Source organism: Prionailurus viverrinus, chromosome A2, assembly GCF_022837055.1.
Source record: "Prionailurus viverrinus isolate Anna chromosome A2, UM_Priviv_1.0, whole genome shotgun sequence".
In the NCBI taxonomy this organism is placed as follows: domain Eukaryota; kingdom Metazoa; phylum Chordata; class Mammalia; order Carnivora; family Felidae; genus Prionailurus; species Prionailurus viverrinus.
In genome coordinates, this window is record NC_062562.1 from 84,506,889 (window position 1) to 84,529,792 (window position 22,904).

A 22,904-nucleotide genomic window follows, 5' to 3' on the forward strand; every position below is an offset into this window, starting at 1 on the left:
TCACCAACTGCAAGATCATGACCTGAGCTGAAGTGGGACACTCAACCGACTGAGCCACTTAGGTGCCCCATAGCGTATTCTTTTTTTTAAAGATGCATCCATGTTATTACTATTGGGAGATAATCCTCCATGGGTCTCCCATGTTTTCTACATGTCTTGTGAGCAGAGTCACCAACTGCTTTTGTTCTGGATTATCTTTGCAGGGATATTTGAATAGAGGAGAGACTTGGAAGATAGCGAGTCTCCCTCCAGAGCAAAGGGCAGGTTTGTGTATTGTCCAGTATGATAAAGATATTGCCTTCCTACAGGGTAAGGTTAAGCAGGCTTATTGCCTAGTATAAAATGAGTCCCTGAGCTTGAGGTCATTGTTCTGTAACATACTGTATTGCATCCACCATCTTCACATTGTCCTGCTTGAATCGGCGCTAAGGGAACCGTGCTACTCTGCTATTGCTAATGTTGTGCATAAGAAAGTCCTTTGTCTCTGACCCGGGAGACTCTAGCTTGTTAGCTGGCAAATGCAGTAAAATATCAGATCCTTTAGAGTTCTTTCCAGTTAGTTCATTATTTTTTATTAGTGACTTAATGCATTTTATGGCTATACCTCAATTTGTTAACCCATTTATCAGTTAATGGATATTTGGGCTCTTTCTAGTTTTTGGCAATTACAAGGAAAAAAGCTGTTATGAACATTTATGTACAAGTATTTATGGAAACTATACTTTCTCTTTAGTACATACATAGTAGTAGAATGGCTGGCACACATAGAGGTATATGGTTAACTTTTAAAGAAACTGCCACATGGTTTTACAAATTGGTTGTATCAACCAACATTTCTACCAACATACCTTCATAGGCTGGGCTCCTCTGCTGGGTAGGCTGTGGACGGCTCCACGGTTTGGTGGTACAGCGGGCTGTGTTCCAAGGCTGCCCAGGGTCACTGTTCAGGCTCCCAGGTTATGTGGGACCAGAGACCGTGCTCAACAGTTGGGCAAGAGGGCGGGCCTGGCTTTGCTCTGCAACTGCCCCGGTTCTCTGGCCAGACTTCCGGGATGGGTAGGATTAGAGGCTCCAAATCTGCTTCGCTGCCAAGGGGCAGCAGTAAAACGAGTTGCTACGGCCCTGACTAGAGACCTGAATTAGGCAGAACTCTGCCAACCAAGCTCCCTGGCGAAAAGGGATGACCAGCAGAGACACCTGCTGGGATCTCTGCCCAGGCACAGCTGTAAGTACGCTCTGGGTTCTGGCCGCTGTAAGCCCCACCCCCACCATCGTCAGCTCCCGCCCATTCCCTCAGTGATTCCGTCCCAGGCGAGACCCAGTGGGCCCCTGGGAAGCGTCCTGCAGCGCTGGGGAAACAGGATGTCCACCTCTGGTTCTCTTTAACCCCTTGTGACGAGGTAGGTCCAGAGCAGCCTTGAGGCAGAGCTGCGCCCCGGTTTGGGGGAGAGACGACGGGGCCAGAGTGGAGCCACTTCTCTTACCCTTATAATATGGTCTTTCTTGGTGTCTGCTGTGCAGGGGGGTGCTTCAGTCTTACCCCTGGGTTCTGGGATTTTTCTCAGTGGTGTCTTGTCTGTGGATGGATGCTGATTGATCTTGTGACTGGGAGTGAAGTCAGGATGATGTTACCCCCTCAGAGGATGGGGACTGGCCCAGCTGGAACACTGGTGGCAAGCTCCTAACATCCCAGAGAGCTAGGTTGGTGGTGGTGGACCTTTGTAGGCTAAAAGAAGCAAACTATTGATACACACAACTTAGGCGAATTTCAAAACCTTTGTTAAGTGAAGGTGGTAAAACATTATATTCTGTATGGTCCCATTTATATGAAATTCTGAAAAAGGCAATGTTTATGATAGAGAGCAGATCAGTACTGCTTGGGTCTGGGAATTGAGGAAGGGAATTCATTTCAAAGAGGCCCGAGGCAACTTTCTGAGGTAATGTAAATGTTTTGTCATGTATCGTGATCATGCTTACAAAACTGCACACAGTTACCTAAACTTAGTAATCTGTACACTTAAAATGTGGGATGAGTTTTATTATATGTAATATACACTTTAGTAAATTTGCAGTGAGAGAGAGAGACAGAGAGAGAGAGAGAGAGAGAGACGATTGGGAAGATTAAGGCTTGAACTGGATTGGACCATGAGGTATATCCAACTCTTGATAATTAAGTCCTTATAAAGTACTGAAAAGTCTATCTGACAGACAAAAAGGAATTTATAGGCTCACCTGGGTGGCTCAATCCGTTGAGCATAATATTTTAGCTCAGGTCGTCATCTCAGGGTTTGTGAGTTCATGAGTTCAAGCAGCACTGGGCTCCCTGCTGTCAGCATGAGAGCCCACTTGAATCCTCGTTCCGCCTCTCTCTGCCCCTCCTGGGCTCACACTGTCTCTCTCTCTCTCTCTCTCTCAAAAAATGCAAGCATAAAAAAATGAATTTATAGTAAGCTACTTGTAAGGCTAGCCAAGGCAGACAAAAAAAGATGCACTTCTCCACCCATTTGGTTTGACCAGAGAAAAACAGCCAAAAAGAACAATAAAGCTTCTGCTGAAAAAAGTCCTCTGATTAGCAGGATCCACTTGGCATCTAGAAAATTTAGCTGCTTGAGAATCTCCTAATGTAACACCCAAAGTTCGAGAGACCCCAAAAACGAACCACCAGAGTCCAGAGCCAAAGCCAAGCGGCAAGGGTCGTTTATTGCAGGTTCGAACCCGGTCCTCCGCGCACTTGTTGCCGGTGACGCTAAGAGGCCCCGAGTGAGGTTTTTACAGCCCTTTTATAGACAGGTACAGACAAGTTATGGGGAAAGCAGGGATTTTTCACAGTTACAGAGCTGCAATTGGTTGATATTTAAATTTGAACACTTAGCAGAATTGGATTGGTTCTCGCCTTTAGATCATACCACAACTAGGGGTACGGGTATCTTAATGATTGGTCAGGAATACGCGGGTGCACCAAGCAATTTTACAGAAGCGGAACAAGCTGGTTAAGTTTCAGTTTGCCTAGGCCTCCCATTCCCCCCCTTTCTCAAGTACCTGAGGAACCAATCTTGGGTCCTACAGTATTACCTAATCAAGCTCGCTTTCCATGTCTAGGGGCTGATGGACCATGTCTATGGCCTAAGGACCATAATCTGAATGGTGTTTAGTCTGTCCCTGATAAAGTCCATTATTTTGTTGATCATAATAGGGCCAAGGGTAAAAAGGAGGAGGAGGCATAGTAGGGGGCCCAAAAGGGGAAGAAGGTAGGGGAGAAACCCGTGGAGTCCTGACCACAGTGGGTTTTCAGCTAGTTCCTTTCGTCGGTGTGCGAGGTCCTCTTGGAGCTGTTTGATTTTGGTCCGAACTATTCCTGATTTATTGGCATAAAAGCAACATTTTTCTTGTAGGGCTAAGCAGATGCTGCCTTGTTCTGCAGTTAGCAGATCCAACCCTCTTCTATTCTGTAACACCACTTCTGCTAGGGAATCTAGCTGATCTTGCAGATCCTGGATTGTCCCTGAAAAGGCTTCGACATCGTCAATTAGTTGACGAGAGAGTCGCAGATAGGAGTGTATGGAGACTCCTAATCCTGCTGTCCTGGTAGTTAATGCGCCCGTAATTCCTAGGCCTACCGGGAGGGGGATAACAGCCACAGCTCGTTTGGATCTGCCAGCTACAAAGTCCAGACTAGGGATGGGCATGGGGGTTTTTCCTGCGACTAAGTCGATATCTGGTAGCAGAGTGGCCAGGATGCATACTCCAGTCCAATTGTGGGGAAGATAGGTGTAGGCTAGGTTATTTCCGCAGACGAAAACGGTGGTGTTGGTACTACATAAGGAGGAGTTGATAGTGATGTACTGGTGGCATTGGGCAAGAGATATGATCCCTACATCTATGCTGTTATTCTGGGAGGTAAGGTTATTTATAAAGCAAGAGGCATTGAACGGGCTAATGAATTGAACGGGGAAGGGGTCAGGTAGGGAAGAGGGAAAGCAGTCATTGGTTATGCGGATATCAACTTCAGTGGGGATGGCGATGGGTCGGGGAGTTTGCTGGGGTAGGCAAAGCCAACAATCTTGGGCTAGAGTCGGGTTAGAGATGTTTAAGAGTGAGAAAGTGGTTTCTAGGATAGACATTGTCTGAGGGTCTAACTCGTAAGGGCTGTGCCTAGGGAAAACTAGGGGGTGGTAATTAAGCTGTGGATACATATGTTCTGTGAGGTCCTTAAGCCTCGTTTGCGTTTCAATCTGTCTAACAGCGTCTTGGGGTCCTCCACCGTCAGACACATGTATGGGGGCTCGGGGGTTCCAGCAGATGGCGGCTCCAATTGAGCCAGAGCAGCCAGCTTGAAGTTGCATATTGTTATCACTGGCTATTGCTGCCCTGTTACTTTGTAGGATGGCCGTAAAGTAGGTGGTGGAGTTATCTGGCCCTATACATTGTTGATAGGAGTCATAACAAGAGCTGTGCATCGACTCTTGGAAAGTGGAGCAAGGGCATTTTGTCATAGGGGGCAGGGGTTTGGGTTTGTTAACACATAACCACTGCTGTTGTTGGAGTCCGGTGATGTCATAGGTCTGGGTTAAGTAAGCGGTTGTGGTCCCACAGTCTTGGGTTTGAGTGTAGCTTCGCTGTAGACCCCCTCTTCCTACAGAGCCGGCTACTATTCTTTTACTATGTGGCAAGTCAATGGTGCTAACTACTCCACCTCTGCAATCACAGGCCCTTCCATACAGAGCTTGTAACAATCTCTGTTTGTCAACGGGGGCATTTAGTCCTCCCTCCAGGAGTGTGAGGTTGAGGACTAGTAGGACAAGGGTCACTATCTGGAACATGTCTGGGGGAGGCACGGCGCAAGGTTAGTTTGAGGGGGTTTTTCTTACTCCGGTCTACAGTCCAAGTAGTATTTCTATCAATGTGTCCCACGAGGTCAGACAGCGGGTCGACAGGCTTAATGTGGGTGTGGTGAATACAGGTAGGGAGGTTATCTACCTTGATGGCGGTGGGAGTTGTCAGGATGATTTGGTAAGGTCCCTTCCATCTGGGTTCAAGGTTCTCCTGCCGGTGTCGCTTGATGAGGATCCAGTCTCCTGGACAATACTGATGGGGAGTGGGTGGGGGCCCCGTCTCATACAGTTCTCTTAGTTTAGGCCACACGGCCTCATGAACTTTCTGTAGAGCCCTGAGAGAAGACAAGAGGCTGTTATCTTGGTCTAACTGAATGAGGTTTGACTTAAGATTAGGTATGATAGGTGGGGGTTTGCCAAACATGATTTCATAGGGTGTAAGGCCCAACTTGTATGGGGAGTTGCGAGCCCTGTACAGAGCGTAGGGGAGTAATTCTACCCAATTAGCACCAGTCTCCATAGTCAATTTAGTAAGGGTCTCTTTTAATGTTGTATTCATTCTTTCTACTTGTCCTGAGCTTTGGGGCCGGTAGGCACAATGTAATTTCCAATCTGCCCCACGTACGGAAGCCAATCCCTGACTTACCTTAGAGACAAATGCAGGCCCATTGTCTGACCCTATCACTACTGGAAAACCATACCTGGGCAGGATTTCTTTTAGGATCTTTTTGGCTACAATCTGCACCATTTCCTTCTTGGTTGGAAAGGCTTCGGTCCATCCTGAAAAGGTGTCTACGAACACTAGTAAGTATTTATAGCTGTATTTGCCGGGCTTTACCTCGGTGAAGTCCACTTCCCAGTGGGCTCCCTGTAGGGTTCCTCTTTTACGGTGGCCTTGGACTGTGACGTGTGGGTGCGCATTCTGGAGTCGACATGCAGAACAGGCTGTCACAACTCTTTCTGTCTGGTCAGAGATGTTTCTTAACACTAGTTTGGATTGTCTGATGAGATCTTGAAGCCTTCGGGGCCCCAAGTGGGTAGAGTGGTGTATTTTTGTCAGGATTGCGTGGCCCAATTTTTCGGGAAGGATAAGGCGGTCTCTGGAGTCCCGCCACCATCCATCTGTAACTTGGGTCATTGGGAGCCTGTGTATCCAGATAAGATCATCTTCTGAGTATTCAGGCTGTGGGGGTAAATCTCGGGGCCCTGGGTCTGGTAGCTGCGCAGGTAATACTGGGATGGGTTTTTGTGCTACCTGGCATGCAGTTTGTTCAGCTAGGTTATTTCCTGGAGAGATTGGATCAGTTATTTTTTGGTGACCCGGGCAATGTACTATGGCCAGTTTCTTAGGGGCCCAAATAGCGACCAATAGGGCCAGAATTTCCTCTCTATTTTTGATATCTTTGCCTTCAGCAGTGAGTAGTCCCCTCTCACAGTATATTGCCCCATGTATATGGGCTGTGGCAAAGGCATACCGGCTGTCTGTATATACAGTCACTTTGTGGTCCTGCCCCATTTTTAATGCTTTTTCAAGGCAATCAGTTCTGCCCTTTGGGCAGAAGTCCCTGGGGGCAGAGCCTCTGCCCATATTACTTCAGTCTCAGATATCACTGCTGCCCCTGCATACCTCTGTCCTTGATGGACGAAGCTGCTTCCGTCAGTGAACCAGGTGACCTCAGCATCCGGTAAAGGCCGGTCCTGTAGATCTTCCCTTATTCCATGGATCTGAGCTAGGATGTCGGCGCAGTCATGGAGCGGGGAGTCCAGGTCAGGATCAGGTAGCAGCGAGGCCAGGTTTAGAGTTCGGGGAGGGGTGTATGTGATCCGCAAGGGATCTAACAGGAGTCCCTGATAGTGGACCATCCGGGCATTGCTCATCCACCTATCGGGGGGCTGCTTGAGCACTCCTTCAATGGCGTGGGGTGTGGTGACATGTAACTCTTGGCCTAGGGACAGCTTATCGGTGTCTTTAACCATTAGGGCTGTAGCCGCTATTATCCAGAGACAAGGGGGCCATCCTGCGGCTACAGGGTCCAGTTTTTTTGAGAGGTAGGCCACTGGTCTGGGCCATGGACCTAGATGCTGGGTTAGCACTGCCTTGGCTATGCCTTTATGTTCATCCACATATAAGTGGAAAGGCTTAGAGATATTGGGCAGTCCTAGAGCTGGGGCTGATAGGAGGGCTCTCTTTATCTGTTGAAATGCCTGCTCAGCTTCCGCAGACCATTCAAATGATGGTTGGTTTTTAGAGACTGCGTAAAGGGGTTTGGCCATTTCAGCAAAACCTGGGATCCATAACCGGCAGAATCCCACAGACCCCAGGAATTCTCTCACCTGTCGAGCCGTGGTGGGTCGCGGAATGCGGAGGACAGTCTCTTTCCGGGCATCAGTAAGCCATCTTTGTCCTTTTTTTAGCAGGTACCCCAGATATATTACCTCAGGTTTGTAGATTTGGGCCTTCTTAGCGGATGCGCGGTACCCTAGGTTCCCCAGCGTCTGTAGGAGGTTTTTCGTCCCCACGAGACAGGCTTCTCGGGTCTCAGCTGCAATAAGGAGGTCATCTACATATTGTAGGAGAGACACATTTGGGTTTAATTTCGGGTACTTACTTAAATCTTCGTGGAGGGCTTCATCAATAGGGTGGGGGAATTTTTAAATCCTTGTGGAAGTCGGGTCCAGATGAGTTGTCCATTTATGCCTCTTTCCGGGTCCGCCCATTCGAATGCAAAGATGTCTTGGCTCTTGGGGGCCAAAGGCAGGCTGAAAAAGGCATCTTTTAAATCAAGGACAGTGTACCATTGTTTGTCTGGGCTGAGGGTACTGAGAAGAGTATAAGGGTTGGGCACGGTAGGGTGAATGTCCATAACCCGTTTGTTGACCTCTCTTAGGTCTTGCACTGGCCGGTAATCTCCACTGTTAGGTTTGCACACAGGAAAAGGGGTATTCCAGGCCGAATGGCATGGTCTAAGGATTCCGACATCGAGGAGACGGCAGATGTGTGGGGTGATGCCCAGCCTGGCCTCTGCTGACGTGGGGTATTGCTTGACCCTCACGGGGTCGGCCCCTGGCTTGACTTCTATGAATAGAGCTGGGCGATGTTTTGCTAGCCCCATTCCCCCGGTTTCTGCCCAGGCTTCGGGACACCAGTGGAGCCAGTAGCCAATATCCTGTTGTGGGAGGGGTGGAGTTTGGTGAAGCCGATATTCATTTTCCAGTTGTATGGTGAGGACCGAGATAGGTTGGTCCTGGGAGTCAGTTACTTTAGGCCCTCCGGGCTGAAAGTGAATTTGAGCTCCCATTTTCATGAGGAGATCTCTTCCCAGCAAGGGGCAGGGACTATCCGGAATAACCAAAAAGGAATGGGTTACCCTTCCTGTCCCTAGATCCATGGTTCGTTGGGTGGTCCAAGGATATTTTTTAGTTCCTGTAGCTCCCTGGACCCAGGAGGACTTATCAGAGATTTTTCCATGAGGGCTAGTGAGTACTGAATGCTGTGCTCCTGTGTCCACAAGGAATTGCACAGGAGTCCCCTCCACTTGTAGGATTACCCTGGGCTCGGGGAGGGGGTCCAAACCCCGTCTTCCCTATTCTGAGTCCTGGGTAAATAGGATGGGGTCACTTTGGTTTGCCACGGCTCTGATCCCGAGCGCAGTTGTTTCTTTTTGGGACAGTCATGAATCCAATGTCCTTTTTCTTTACAGTAGGCGCGTTGGTCTTTGTCTAGGGGGCGCCTGGGGGGGCAAGTTTTCTGTTCTCCTGTGGGCCCTTGATCTTTCTGAACTATGGTGGCTAAGACTTTAGTCATTTCCCTGGTGGCTTTGAGCTGTTTATCCTCTGGAGCATCCCGATTATTATATACCCGCTGAGCAATGTGGAGTAGGTCCTGGATCTGTTTTCCTTCTAGATCCTCTAATTTTTGGAGTTTCTTTTTGATGTCAGAGGCAGCCTGGTTTACAAAAGACATCACAACTGCGGCCTGATTTTCGGGGGCCTCGGGGTCCATGGGGGTGTACTGCCTAAAGGCTTCCATTAATCTTTCTAAAAAGGTGGCAGGGCTCTCTGTTTTACCTTGTATTACCGAGTATACCTTGGCCAAATCAGTGGGCTTGCGTGCTGCAGCCCGGAGACCCACCATTAGAGTCTGGCGATAAATGAGCAGTCATCCCCTACCTTCTGCTGCGTTGTAGTCCCAATCAGGCCGAGTCAGGGGAAATGCTGCATTAATGAGGTCAGGGTTAACAGTGGGTCGACCATCTTCCCCGGGAACCAGCTTCCGCGCTTCAAGTTGAATCCTCTCCCTTTCTTCCGTGGTGAACAGGATTCGCAAAAGCTGTTGGCAGTCATCCCAGGTAGGCTGGTGGGTGAACATTATGCCCTCTAGGAGGGCTATGAGATCTTTAGGGTTATCAGAAAACCGAGCATTTTGGGTTTTCCAATTATAAAGGTTGCTGGTAGAGAAGGGCCAATACTGGAGTCGGGGGTTGCCCGTTTCATCAGGGGGTCCTATTTCCCGCAGGGGTAGGGCCACAGTGGAGTCGGGGAGGCGAGAGCTTGGCTCACACTGGGTGCGCCCACGAGTTCCGCCGGCTGGCCCTTCGCAGTTGGTTGCATTTTCAGTAGGGCTCGGCGCGGCTGCTGCCCCTTGCCTCCCTGGTCCCGGCGCAGCGGCCGCTTCCTATCCTCCTGGTTCCCCTTGGGGGGCAACCAGCGGGGCAACTGGTGGGGCGGCCGCTGCGGGTAGGGCCTGGGGTGCGAGGGGAGGGGGATGATAGGGTGGAGGGTCTAGGGATAGTAGGTCCTGACTGTCGGGCAATATGGGACATAGGGGCGCCGAGGGGGTCCGCGGCTTGGTTGGGTCCATGGAGTGGGCCGCGAGAATCTTACAGGACCCTGAGGAGAAGAAGGGGGACATCCAGGGTGGAGGGTTTTCAACAAGATCCTGCCAGACGAGGATATAGGGAACCTGGTCTGGGTGGCCTTCCTTTCCTGGCAGAAGGGTTCTGGCCTTGACCTTAGCAATTATAGGCAAACAAAAGTGCCCTCGGTAGGCCAGCCCACCCCGAAAGTGGGCCAGTCAGACCGGCAGAAAGTGATGTCTCGACCGGCGGATGTCCAGGCTTAGGTTATGGCCTCTAGTCTGGACATCCGTGAAATTAGCCAGAAGAAGGGAGAGAGGTGTACTCTGGTTCTGTCCCATAGTCTGTATAGGAAGAAATAGATGGGTTAAGTTAGTTTATGTTCCGGGAGTGAGCCGGATATACCTGCAGAGGAGAGGAGACACGTTAAATCGCAAGCGCGGTGGCAAACAGAAAGTGCCCTGGTGAAGAGACCAGATACGGAACGGGTGTCTGTAACCCGAACAAAAAGTTCCGATGGGCCAAAATGGTGCCCCAGACGGGTTCCAGAGGACGTCTCCTACTGGTCTGGACTGACTGCCCTATAGCGCGTCCGCCAGGGCTGTGTCAGTCACTGATACAGATCCCACGCGGGAGAGCCAGAAATGAACAAACAGAAACGGACAGAGCCGGCTCACTTACCGATCGGTCTCAGGAATGACCCGTTGACTTGGGGGTCTGGTGGGTTTGGGGGTATCCCAGACGAGCCCCCAAATGTAATGCCCAAAGTTCCAGAGACCCCAAAAACGAACCACCAGAGTCCAGAGCCAAAGCCAAGCGGCAACATCCAGTTGGTTGACTTTTCATTTTGATGAAATGACCCAGAATTTATTTGCATGTGATTTGAGGCAAGGACTCAATTTTGTGGAAAAGTAATTATCTCATCATTATTTACAGAAACTCATTTTCTCCACTATCCTCAAAGCCATTTTTGTCATATTAACATGGTCTGTTTCTTGACACCATCCTATCCCCCTAACTAGTTTTTTTTTTTTTTTAATGCAAGGTCTTCTTTAATAACAATTTTAAATTCAGCAATAATGGTAAATTCTTTCAGTAGCTTAATAATTAACCTGTAGTGTCTCTTGTGTTTCCTAGATGAAAAATCATGTTACTTGAGTATAGCTAGTGTTTGGTGTCTTTTCTTTTTTAATTTATGCTTTGTTTGATATCCAAGTCTCTGAATAATATGTGTGTTTTTACTAAGCTGTCTGGTTTTTGTGTTCCCCATTGGCTCTAAAAATCAGTATATTTTTTCTCTTCTGGTTCATGAGTTTTTCTTTCTTTTCTTTCTTTTTTTCTTTACGTTTATTTATTTTTGTGAGAGAGCGAGATCAGCAGCACGAGCAAGGGAGGAGCAGAGACTGAGGGAGGGAAAGTCTCAAGCAGGATCCCCACTGTCAGCACAGAGCCCGATGCAGGGCTCTAACTCAGGAACTGTGAGATCATACCTGAGCCAAAATCAAAAGTCAGTTGCATAACCAACTGAGCCACACAGGTGCCCCATCGTTCATGAGTCTCATGGGACGTTCTTATTCCTTGGAATTTTTTTTTTTTTTCTGTGAAGACTCTTTGAAACCTGGCTTGAAGACAGGCTTCCCCAAATCGGATCTTAATTTGCTTTTTCTTAGGTTCCTAGGACACTATAAAGTAGAGATACTTTAAACTGAAATCTCAGCTTGAGTTTTCATTTATTTAGTATTTTTTAGACCAGTTAGGATAAACATATTCCATTGGAGAACTGACCTGTGGTTATGAATTATCACAGAAGTTTTATTTTGTCTCAGATCTGCTTTCAGCACTTAGATTCTTAAAGAAGCAGGCTTATTTCTTGTTCCTTTTCATGTAAGCTATGGGTTTTTAGTGCCCCAGCTATAGGAGTGAGTTTGTCTGCTATTAGATTCTCTTCTGTGGAAAGGGCGGCTCTTGGGCTTCTTCTCTTTGTCCTTCTCCCTATATCTTGGGAACAAAAAGTAAAATTTAAGATCACTCTTAGCAAATGCCCTTAAGGATGAGTTGTTTTTAATATCTTAGCAGCTCAAATTGACTTTTAAAAGGCTTTTAAAATATTTTATCAAACGTTTTTATTTTTTATTTATTTTTATTTTTTTAATGTTTATTTATTATTGAGAGACAGAGAGACACAGAGCATGAGCAGGGGAGGGGCAGAGAGAGAGGGAGACACAGAATCCAAAGCAGGCTCCAGGCTCTGAGCTGTCAGTACAGAGCCCAACGCGGGGCTCGAACTCACAAACTGTGAGATAATATCCTGAGCCTAAGTCGGTTGCTCAACCAACTGAGCCACCCAGGTGCCCCTTTTTTAATTTTTTTTTTTCAATCAGGAAGTCATTTAATGTAGTCACTCTCCCAAGCTGCAGAAAATGGATCTGCTTAAGCTTTACATGACTAAATTCTGTATTTCAAAAGTTAGGAAAATTATTAATTTTCAAATATTACTTTTAGGATTAAGATTAAGAGTTGGGGGGGCGCCTGGGTGGCGCAGTCGGTTAAGCGTCCGACCTCAGCCAGGTCATGATTTCGCGGTCCGTGAGTTCGAGCCCCGCGTCAGGCTCTGGGCTGATGGCTCAGAGCCTGGAGCCTGTTTCCCACTCTGTGTCTCCCTCTCTCTCTGCCCCTCCCCCGTTCATGCTCTTTCTCTCTCTGTCCCAAAAATAAATAAACGTTGAAAAAAAAAAGAATTCTTAAGATTAAGAGTTGGAAATTCTTATAAAAATTAACAGAATTAAATATATATTTGCTTCTCAGCCTATTAGCTAGGAAGATAATCATACCTTATTCAAAAATAAATATATTTTCACTTTATGTAAACTTGCTATTTTTGATACATAATGACACAAATGTAGAAGACAAAAAATGCCATAAGTTGTTTAAAAATGCAGATGAAAGAATTAGTATTTTTGGCACAAGGACACATTTTCTATCATGATCTGATTCAGTGAGTATGAACCTAGTTGTGCTCTACTCTTTCCTTCTCTAGAAAAACCATTCAGATTCTAAAGTGGTATGAAAGAGGAAAAAAAATGCAAAATATCTCTTAGAACATCTTTATCCTTTCCATCTACATTTACATTTCCCATCAGTCCTTTATATTTCCTAATGACTATAATAATGAACATTTAATCTCAGTATGTACTCTGAACTGTAATCTCATGAAACTTAATAGCATGTCAGGTTTTAAATGCAATCTTTGGGTCTTGATGATGCATACCTTCTTTCCTTAAGCTTCTGCCTGGCACTTTTGCCCAGTTTACCACTATTGAGGCAAAGAACCTATCTGTGGATTGCCTATATTATGTACATAATACTTTGACCTTAAAAACAAAGGGATTTGCTGAGGATTTCTAGCTGATATTTCCTTCTAATTCTACTTGAAATGTGTGGATTTCATAGAAACACAGCACAAGTGAATCTCGACAGAAAATGCATAAAGATTTTACTTGATCAAACCACTCATTATGGTCCAGAATGGCCCACATATTCCTGCCATGGGGACAAATTATCTTTAATATTGATTTCATTTAAAAACTTATACTAAAGATCCACTTAAATATTAGTATTTCTTTATAGATTCACCCTTTCATTTTTTGATCTCTAATATAAATTTTGGGGAGGCAAAGTTGTCGATGAAAAATATTGCTTAAGTTTTAATATGATCTTTGAATTTGAGTTCCCTGCAAGGGAAAAAAAGATTTAAAAAAATAGACCGAAGACCAAAATTCAGGTTAGAGTTTAGTAATAAAATGTTCATCTTACATATTTTTCAAAGAAAAGGAAATATAAATCGAGAAAATTAAAACAGCACATATATAAGCTGCTTGACAGATTTCAGTATCTCAAGGAGGGTGACAGCAGCAATGTCACATTTCAAATAAACAGTTTTGTGAAATTGTAAAGCTTTTAAAGGAATTATTTAAAATAATGAAGCAAACCCAGTGCCCGATGTATCAAACACATTCTTGGTGGTGATAAGTAAAATTTCTGTGAATATGTACAATGAGTCAAAGTACCAAAATAAAAAATGATAATAATTCTGCCAAAAATTCTTCATATGAAAGTATATTTTAATATATGACAGTTAACAACATCATACTTCACAGAGAATTTTGTTGTTGTTGTTAACTGGATTTTATTGGAATTCATGAAGGCACAGATTACTAAAAATTAAATTGAATGCATGTGCTTTTCTGGAAGCAAACTCATCTGTGAAGCTGATTGGAAATGCAGTTGAGTGTCATATCTAAATGTGCTATAGGGGCGTATGGTAGAAATTATAATCCTGCTGGGGATGCAGCCTATTATCTTATTACAGTTACAAATATAGTAAACAATAAATTCATTATTATTACCAGATTTGAACTGAAGTAAATCTCTATTTTTGCATGATAAAACCATGCAGCATAAATCAACCATGCTAGCTCTTATAATACTTTTTTCTAATGAAATATCTTGAATTGCATTCACATCAAACTGGAAACTACACTTAAACCGTTATTGACTATGGCTCCTCTGAGGACAATAGTGAAGTGTTACCATTGTTTTCCATTTCAAAAAAGAAAATAAATTGAAGGTCATGAATAAAATTTCTTTTCAGTTTTTGGCAAAATGGGTATAGAATTTAAAATATCACAGAAGCAGGGTAATAGTTTCATTTTTACGCTGAAGTGGAAAGTGTTCTCAATATTCCACATTCTACCAAATATAATCTCCTTGTGGGCGCCTGGATGGGTCAGTCGGTTAAGCGTCTGACTTCAGCTCAAGCCATGATCTCACAGTTCATGGATTTGAGCCCCATGTAGGGCCCTGTGCTGACAGCTCAGAGCCTGGAGCCTGCTTCAGATTCTGTGTCTGACTCTTTCTCTGCCTCTCTCTCTCTCTCTCTCTCTCTCTCTCTCTCTCAAAACTAAATAAACATTAAAAAAAAAACAACAGTACGGTGGTCTGTCTAGAGTTAAAATTTAGTTTCCTAGGTAAAAACTAAACAACCATATAACTCTCTCTGGCTATCTTCAATAGGTGAATGTCTACTCATCTGCACTGCTTATGGGTCTATTCTCTTTATGATCTTTAGATAAGAGGGTTTTGGCAATCAAAGACCAGGTTTTTAAATTTCTCTTGTCACCTGTCGCTGTGTACAAAAACACCCCAGAATTTAGTGTCTTAAGACAACAATAATTTTATTTATTTGTTCACAATCCTGTAACTTGGCCAGGGCTATAGGGGAACAGATTATCTCCCCTTTACTTGGCATCAGTTAGGCTAATTTGACTGGTGCCAGGCTCAACTCCTAGATACCCTCAGTTATAAGGTGAGGGCAAAGTGAAACTGTCTCTTGGTTAGAAGCTCAGCTAAAGCTATTAACTGAGGCTTGTATTCTCCTCCGTGAGCTCTCTCCATGTGATTAGGCTGGGCTTTTCACAGCATCATCGTCTTAGAGTAGTTGAATTTTGTGCATGATGGTGCACTGTCCCCAAAGTGCAAAAGCAGATGTTGCCAAGCTTAAGCCCAGAACTCTCACAACTAGCAGTGTCCTATCACTTCTGCCATTTTGTGTTGCTTAGAAACATGTTCAAATTCAAGAGGATTAGACTACAAAACATGTAAATACAGGGAAGTATCATAACATTATCATGTACCTCAGTACTACCCATGCAGATGGCACTAACTGCATAGTTCGTATATGAATGAATTATAGATCATCTGAATCATCTGATTTCAATGTTTTATTACCTTGATTATGTTTTTCCTAGAGGTTAGCTGGAACTTCTTGTTTAATTTAAACATCTTTTCCCCAGTTCAAATTACTATAGCTTATAGCTAATAAATTGTCAACATCATCTTCACAAAGCATGTTTTTAGTTAAACACAAGCCATTTCCTTTCTGTCTGAAAAACAAACCCATTTTTGTTCCCATATAGGAAATAACAAAGACAGCCAAATACTTGGCAAGTTAATGACTTGCCCTTAGAAAGTAGAAGAGTTTCTTTGAATCAAACACAAGATAGTTTGAGTACTTTTAGGGAGCTGTATAAGGAAGAGCCATTTCACAGGAATAATTTCATCCCTGGTGTCAGGAATGGGCCCTTAGTTGTAATTTAGGATTCCTAAATTTAAGTCCTAATTCTGCTGCAATCAAGCAATGTATCTTAATCAGCCCTGATCTCCAGGGGTCTGTTTTCTCAACTGTAGAATGAGGGAATTGTACTGAAAATTTCTGGAAAAGAAAATCTTTCAGCCACAACACTCTAAGGTTCTATTCATAAAACACAAAGCATTTGCAATTAAAGAGAGTTTTGATTTCTTTTTATTTACATAGTGTTTTATGTTGACACTATGAAGAGGAATGACATCCCAGATCTACAAACATGTACATTTTTGAAAAATATTTTACCTTATGTTTGGGATAGCTCTGGTTAAGTTTGAGATTTATTTTTCCAGGAAAAAAAAAGATATCTGTATTTTATTAATATATTTCCTTATAGATTGATTCTCTGTGGCTGTTTTTCTTAAAACCATTTCTATTTATATACAAAAGATTCAAATAAGTGAATGGAATTTTTGAATTAGAAAACAAATTTATAGGACTGTAAACAATTATTATGGTTTTACAATGTCTGAACATCATCTGATTCCCTCTGATTCTATCTTTATGTCACCATAGACCTGGTAAGAGATCCCCAAGCTCTATGCCTTACTAATAATGGGTATTAGATAAAACATTAATTAAGTTAGTAGGTGAGTAAAGTTCTTAACCAGTAGTAGTCCAGTGATATTCTGAAGGCTTGCATCTGCTTGTGAAAACTGATTGTGTCTATTTCTTCCAAATATTCATTCAATAAGGTCATGTTGGTAGGTGACATTAGCCATTATGGAAATATTTACACCATGGAAATCAGCAAATACTACATATCACTGTTCTTTCTTTTTTTCTTTCTTTCTGCCAGTTGTTAAACAGTTTTATTCACAATACCAAGCGAAGTCAGGGAGTCAGATTAAAAGGGTAGAATGAAGATGGACAGTCAGAATCAGCCTTAAACTTAGACCTGAATGAAATGTCAGCCATATAGTCTTGCAAAAAACATTTCTGATAGAGTATTAAGGTGTGGAAAAACCATAAACCGGAAACGACACCAATAGGTTTAAAGATCAGCAAAGAGGACAGTAGGGATAGAATATATTTATCAAGAGGATAGTTCTATTAGAAGAGATTGGAAATGTAGGCAGGAGTCAAATCACATTAAGATTTATAAGTCATGATAAGGATTTTGAACATTAAGACTAAATCCAAAAGGAAGTTCCTAAGGAGTTTTAAGCTGAGACATGACATGATTATCTTTATTTACAGAGAACAAGCTAGATTATCTGTGCTAAATCAATTGGGGTTTGCAGGTGTGCAAGAAATGTAACCAGTTATGAAAATATTATAATGAGTCAAGTGGGAATAAGGGTATCTTGGACCAAATTGATGGTATAAAGATGTGGAGATATCTTTTTTTTTTAATTTTTTTTTCAACGTTTATTTATTTTTGGGACAGAGAGAGACAGAGCATGAACGGGGGAGGGGCAGAGAGAGAGGGAGACACAGAATCGGAAACAGGCTCCAGGCTCTGAGCCATCAGCCCAGAGCCCGACGCGGGGCTCGAACTCACGGACCACGAGATCGTGACCTGGCTGAAGCCGGACGCTTAACCGACTGCGCCACCCAGGCGCCCCAGATGTGGAGATATCTAGAAAGATTTGGTTATTGTTTGTAGGTTGTTTCTATAGGACTTAATGATGAATTTGAGGTATGGAATAAAAGAAAACTCTCATGCCTGAAGCATGACATCATTTACTATTAATGGCAAAGACTACGAGAGGAGAAAAAGAGATAGATGGTTCTACTTTAAATGCTGTATATTTGAGTTATCTATTACATATATAATGAGAGATATCAAGTAGATAGTTGAAATGTAGTACTCTGGCTCCAGAAAGAGTTCAGGGATATTGATATAATTTTGAAAATTTTCAGTGCATACTCTATATTTTAAAACTAAAAACAAAACAAAACAAAAAAAAAAAACAACACACAAAAAAAAACAGTGGAATTACCTAGTGTTAAAGAAGGAAAAAGGAGTATCCAAAACAGATTCTTAGAACACTCCAACATTTAGAAGCGAAAAAGTAGTGGACAAGCCCACAAAACAAAGTGAGATGGAGTAGCCAGAGAGATCAAAGATAAACAAGGAGAGTTGTCACTGAAAATAAAAGAATAAAGTTTAAATAAGAAAGATGTGTTCAATAGCAATCCTGCTGAGAGTTGATGAATATAAGACCTGAGCTAGACTGGGGGTTCCACAGACAAAAGGAGTGTCTAGGTAGTAAAAGGAGTTAAGGAAGTTGAGAGAGTTTCTCAACTCATTCTATATACTTTTCCATGAAGGGGAACAGAAAAATGGGAAATGGGGGCTCAATGGAGGAATTGTCTTTAAGATCAGAACTGCTGAATCATATTTGAATATTAATGGGAATGAGAAAAGAAGGTGAAGTGGTTGATGAAAGAGGATAGGTAAGTTGAAGAGCCAAGTCCTAGGAAAGGAAAGGAAGACGAGATTCAGAGACCAAGCACTGGTTTTAGTTTTTGATTGGCATAGAAACATTCTTCTGTGGTTATAGGACAAAGACAGAAAAAAATAAATACACACACACACACACACACACATAGAACAAACAGTAAGAGGATGAATTAGTGTTAGTTACATCTATTTTCTCAATATAAAACTGGATCATGAGTGGGAAATGAGGTAGGAGAGACTGAGGAGAAAGCAGAAAGTATTGAACATTGGTGAGGGTAGAAAAGCAATAGAGAGCTGTAATGAGATTGCTTGGAGCATGTTAGGGTCCTTTTGAGATTGGTGGCCATGAATTGAGAGTTTCTAGGTTGTATGACTTTCTCTAATAAATTTCAGCAACTCTTAAGGTGGATAATGCTCCTCCATAGAGAATCGGCCTACCCGGGGCTAGACTGTGATACAGGTGTGACCAATGTAAGTCTGAGCTCAAGTGTTTGGTATTGTGGGTGTTAGTGCATGGGTGGAGGGTTTTTCTAGGTCTGTTTCAAGGATATATATTATCAAATTAACAGTTGGTTGGTCCCTTGGCTTCAACTAACTGAGAACATTAAGCAAGGAAAGTTAGGGAAATTAATCCATGAGGTCAAATGCCAGAAGAGTAGCTGAGAGTAGAGGGCCAATTAGAAGAATGAGACAGGGCAAGACTTGAAACAAAAACTATCTGAAACAAAGTTGCCAAGGCTGTAAGATGGAATAGATTGCCTGCAGACCATTTCACCAATGTCATCCAAAGGAATCTCCAACTGTGTGTGGGTATTCCTCTAATGTTCAGCTGGGAATTTGTGTCTAAAAAGTGCTGCATATCCATCCAACTGTATGAGACCTTCTTTTTTTTATTTTTTAGAAAAAAATTTTTATATTTATTTATTTATTTATTTATTTATTTATTTATTTATATTTGTATTTTATTTTATTTTTTTGAGAGAGAGAGACAGAGACAGAGAGCAAGTGGGAAAGGAGCAGAGAGAGAGGGACACACAGAATCTGAAGCAGGCTCCAGGCTCTGAGCTTTCAGCACAGAGCCTGACGCAGGGCTCAAATTCATGAACTGTGAGATTGTGACCTGAGATGAGCGCTTAACCAACTGAGCCACCCAGGTGCTCCTGTGTGAGACCTTTTGAAAAATCATGTTTGTGAACTCCACAGAAGAAGTTCCTGTCATTTATAATTGGATATTTATTATGTATGTGATACTTTGAATTGTATATAAAAAGGCTAAAATATTTTTTCAACACCACTACTTTTGTTATATCATAAATTCAAAACATATTTTCCTTAAATTCTGTTATATTTCTCATTTAATCACAGAATATTCCTTCTAATAGTATATTATTTTACTATACTACTATACTATTAGAAGTATAGTATATATACTATATATATATAGTATATATAGTATATATAGTATACTATATATACTATACTATTAGAAGTATAGTATACTATAGTATACTATACTATACTATAGTATACTATACTATACTATTAGAAGTATAGTATATATACTATATATACTATATATATAGTATATATATACTAAAATATATATACTAATATATATATAGTATATATATACTAATATATATAGTATATATATTTTATTATATACATTAAATATTAGCCATTTTTCTCAAATTTTGTCAAAAGTATAAATAAATCTACATGGAATTTTTTGTATGGTATGATGTAGGGATGTTCCTCCACATATAATTAATTTCCCAAGAATTTTATTTAAATGCCCATATTTATAGTATTAATTTTTGGATATTCTGTTTTATTTTTTAATTCTTCTATGACCACTAAACAATCCAAATTTTTATTCTTTTATGAGGTGTATTCTCTTTTCTTTTTTTTTTTCCTGTCAGGTCAAGATATCACAGCTCTGTTTTTCAAAGTGCTCATTTTTTACTTCACATAAGCTATAAGTCATCCAGTCCAGTTATGTTTAAAATTATATAGTTATATTTGATAGGAATTACATAAAATGTATAGATTGGTTTGAGTCTTTACTCCAGAAATATGGCAGATATCTGCATTTATTCAGATATTATTTTATTCTTCAGTAAACATTTGTTTTTAGCATAGCCCTATTAGTCTTTAAACATTTTCTTATTTTCTAGAACAACAAGATATTCCAGCTCACTTTCCTGTTTCCATGCCAAAGATCTATAATCAAGCATTTCATTAAGGACTCTAGTTCATTTCGCAGGGAATAGTACTCAGACACAACTATCTGAGCACTAGGTACCCTCTCTTTGGAATTACTGTGGCTTTCCTGGTTGAAGGGAAGAAAGCTACATGGGAGAGGCATAGATCACCCAGGCTACATGTTAGGCCTACTTCCCTCTCACACTGAATTTGTGCATATTAATTTAATCCTCCTTAAATTAAATGTTAACTATCATTTCAAGGATTTTCAAAAAGTTGCTCAATTTTACTCCCCCCCCCCATCTGGTTATGTATTTTGGCCAAAAGTTTTTCCAAAATCTCTAGAGGACTTCATTTTTGTGTTAGTGCTAGAACAGTTACATATTAAACATGTCTTAATAAATCAGTGCTAGTAAATATTTCCAGAGTAATAATAATTTGAAAGTGGCATCTTTCAAATCTTTTAGGCAAAGAGAGCATTTTTATACCTTTATCAGATAAAGACACCCACTTATCCTCTACTTTTGATGTCCTTATACATCACATGTTTTAGAATTCCTTTTGATGTCCTTAAATTCTTATTTTGTCTAATTTCTAATATATAACTGACTTGCCACACTTAAGAATTCAAGTGCATTCATTCCTCATGAGTCTTCATATTATACTATGATTGCCTCTACTTTGATGTAATATTTTCCCCTGAATATTTTAATATTAAAAAAATCTTAAAAGTGTTGTTCAAGAATGTAAGAACATCTTCACTTTGAACTTAATATTTGAAAAAGGTTGCAAAAGCATTTACTGGAGCCATATTTTAGCATTGCAACGAGGTTAGAATACGCAGCCTCATACCAAAGATGGAAAGGAGGTTTTCATTGTAATCAGTTTTTATGACTACACCAATAAAACTTTAAAAAGGAACAAAGAAAGAGGGAAGGAAGGAAGATCAGAGAAAGCTTAAATGTTCCCCATGCTTTAATTATAGCATACACTTGGCATTGAGCACCCATTTGGGTCCCCACCTCCCAAAAATATAAACCAGGGCAAAAATACAGATGTAAGAAAGGAAAATACAAAGATCAGTGTATTATTTCATTTCTGAAGGAAAACTAATTTGACTTCTATAATGAATAAATACCATCACTTCTTTTAGTATGCTTTCAAAGCTTTTTTAACTTATAAAAATTCAAACTGATTCCTTAATTTTTATGTTTTTTAGGTCCTCAAATATGTGTGCTAGGAAAAATATAGTATGCCTTAAAGCAATATTTGGCATACATTTCTGATTTTAATATCATTACCTATATTAGCACAGTTCAGTGTTTTAAGTAGTTTTAAGCATAGAATATCAAGCAAACTAATATGCATCAGAAGTATAAAACTTGTGGGAGAGAAATATTAAAATATATTAGGGTAATTCATTCCTGAGACCATTCTCTTAGGTGGTTCAGTAGATCCATTAGAAAAGAGTGAAGTGAAAACTGATTTTTTTTTAAAGAGAAAAATGTAGGGAGAAATATTGAGATAAAATTCAACTTCTGACATGAAAAATGGAATAATGTAGCAGCACAAAAAAGTACATAATTTAGGCTACTTTTGTAGAGACTGGACTATCACAGTCTTGATGGACATTGTTAAATGTCAACAATGGGTGAATAATGTAGCAACAGGAACTTGATATACAATGATAGATATCAAAGATAGAGAATGGAACAGATCAAATAATAAAAATTATAATCCTTGAAAACTTCCATTTAAAAAAAATATTTGAAATTAAATACTGAGACCATGAACCTTGAAACAGACCCAAAGTAGCCAAGATAATCACATGCTATAATATCTGTTGTTAATTTAAAAAAAGAAAATATATTATTTGGCTACTCAAGCAAAAAGTCACATAGAATGGTAAGAAAACCTGACTTTCAGCTACACATTATGCCAAAAGATAAAAGAACAACATATTTAAGAAATTCACAGGGGCTCCTGGCTAGTTCAGTTGATAGAGCACATGACTTAATCTCAGCGTTGTGAGTTCAAGACCCACACTGGGTGTGGAACCTATATACCAGCCAAACTTAGAATCAAGAATAAAGATTGCAGAGTACCAGTTAGGAAAACCACAACTCAGAGAAAATAGTTCTATGAGCACTCCTAGGAAATTTACTAGAGGACATGATTCAAACAACCAACATGACTAGTATAAGGACCGGTATTAAGCAAAAGAGTGTATATACCTAACAATGTTAAGATTAAAAGACATAAGAGAGGCAGTGTAGAATGTAAGGGCTACCTGCCCTGACAGTGTAGATCCACTATAGTAAAATAAGTGTGCCAATTGCCTATAGATATTAAGAGAGGCCATAGGAAGGAGAAAGCAAGGACAGAAGTTAGAGTTCCTT

General features: G+C 41.4%; 1 protein-coding gene across 1 annotated transcript; it reads right to left on the reverse strand.

The window, feature by feature from the left end:
* Positions 1–1,617: 1,617 nt before the first annotated feature.
* On the reverse strand, positions 1,618–10,514 carry LOC125153532 (uncharacterized). Its single transcript, XM_047836780.1, is given in 9 exon segments — positions 1,618–1,726; positions 3,277–4,822; positions 4,869–5,451; positions 6,924–7,468; positions 7,471–8,450; positions 8,483–9,507; positions 9,550–9,722; positions 10,094–10,180; positions 10,370–10,514. Coding segments are annotated over 9 exon segments (5,193 nt in total).
* Positions 10,515–22,904: the final 12,390 nt, after the last annotated feature.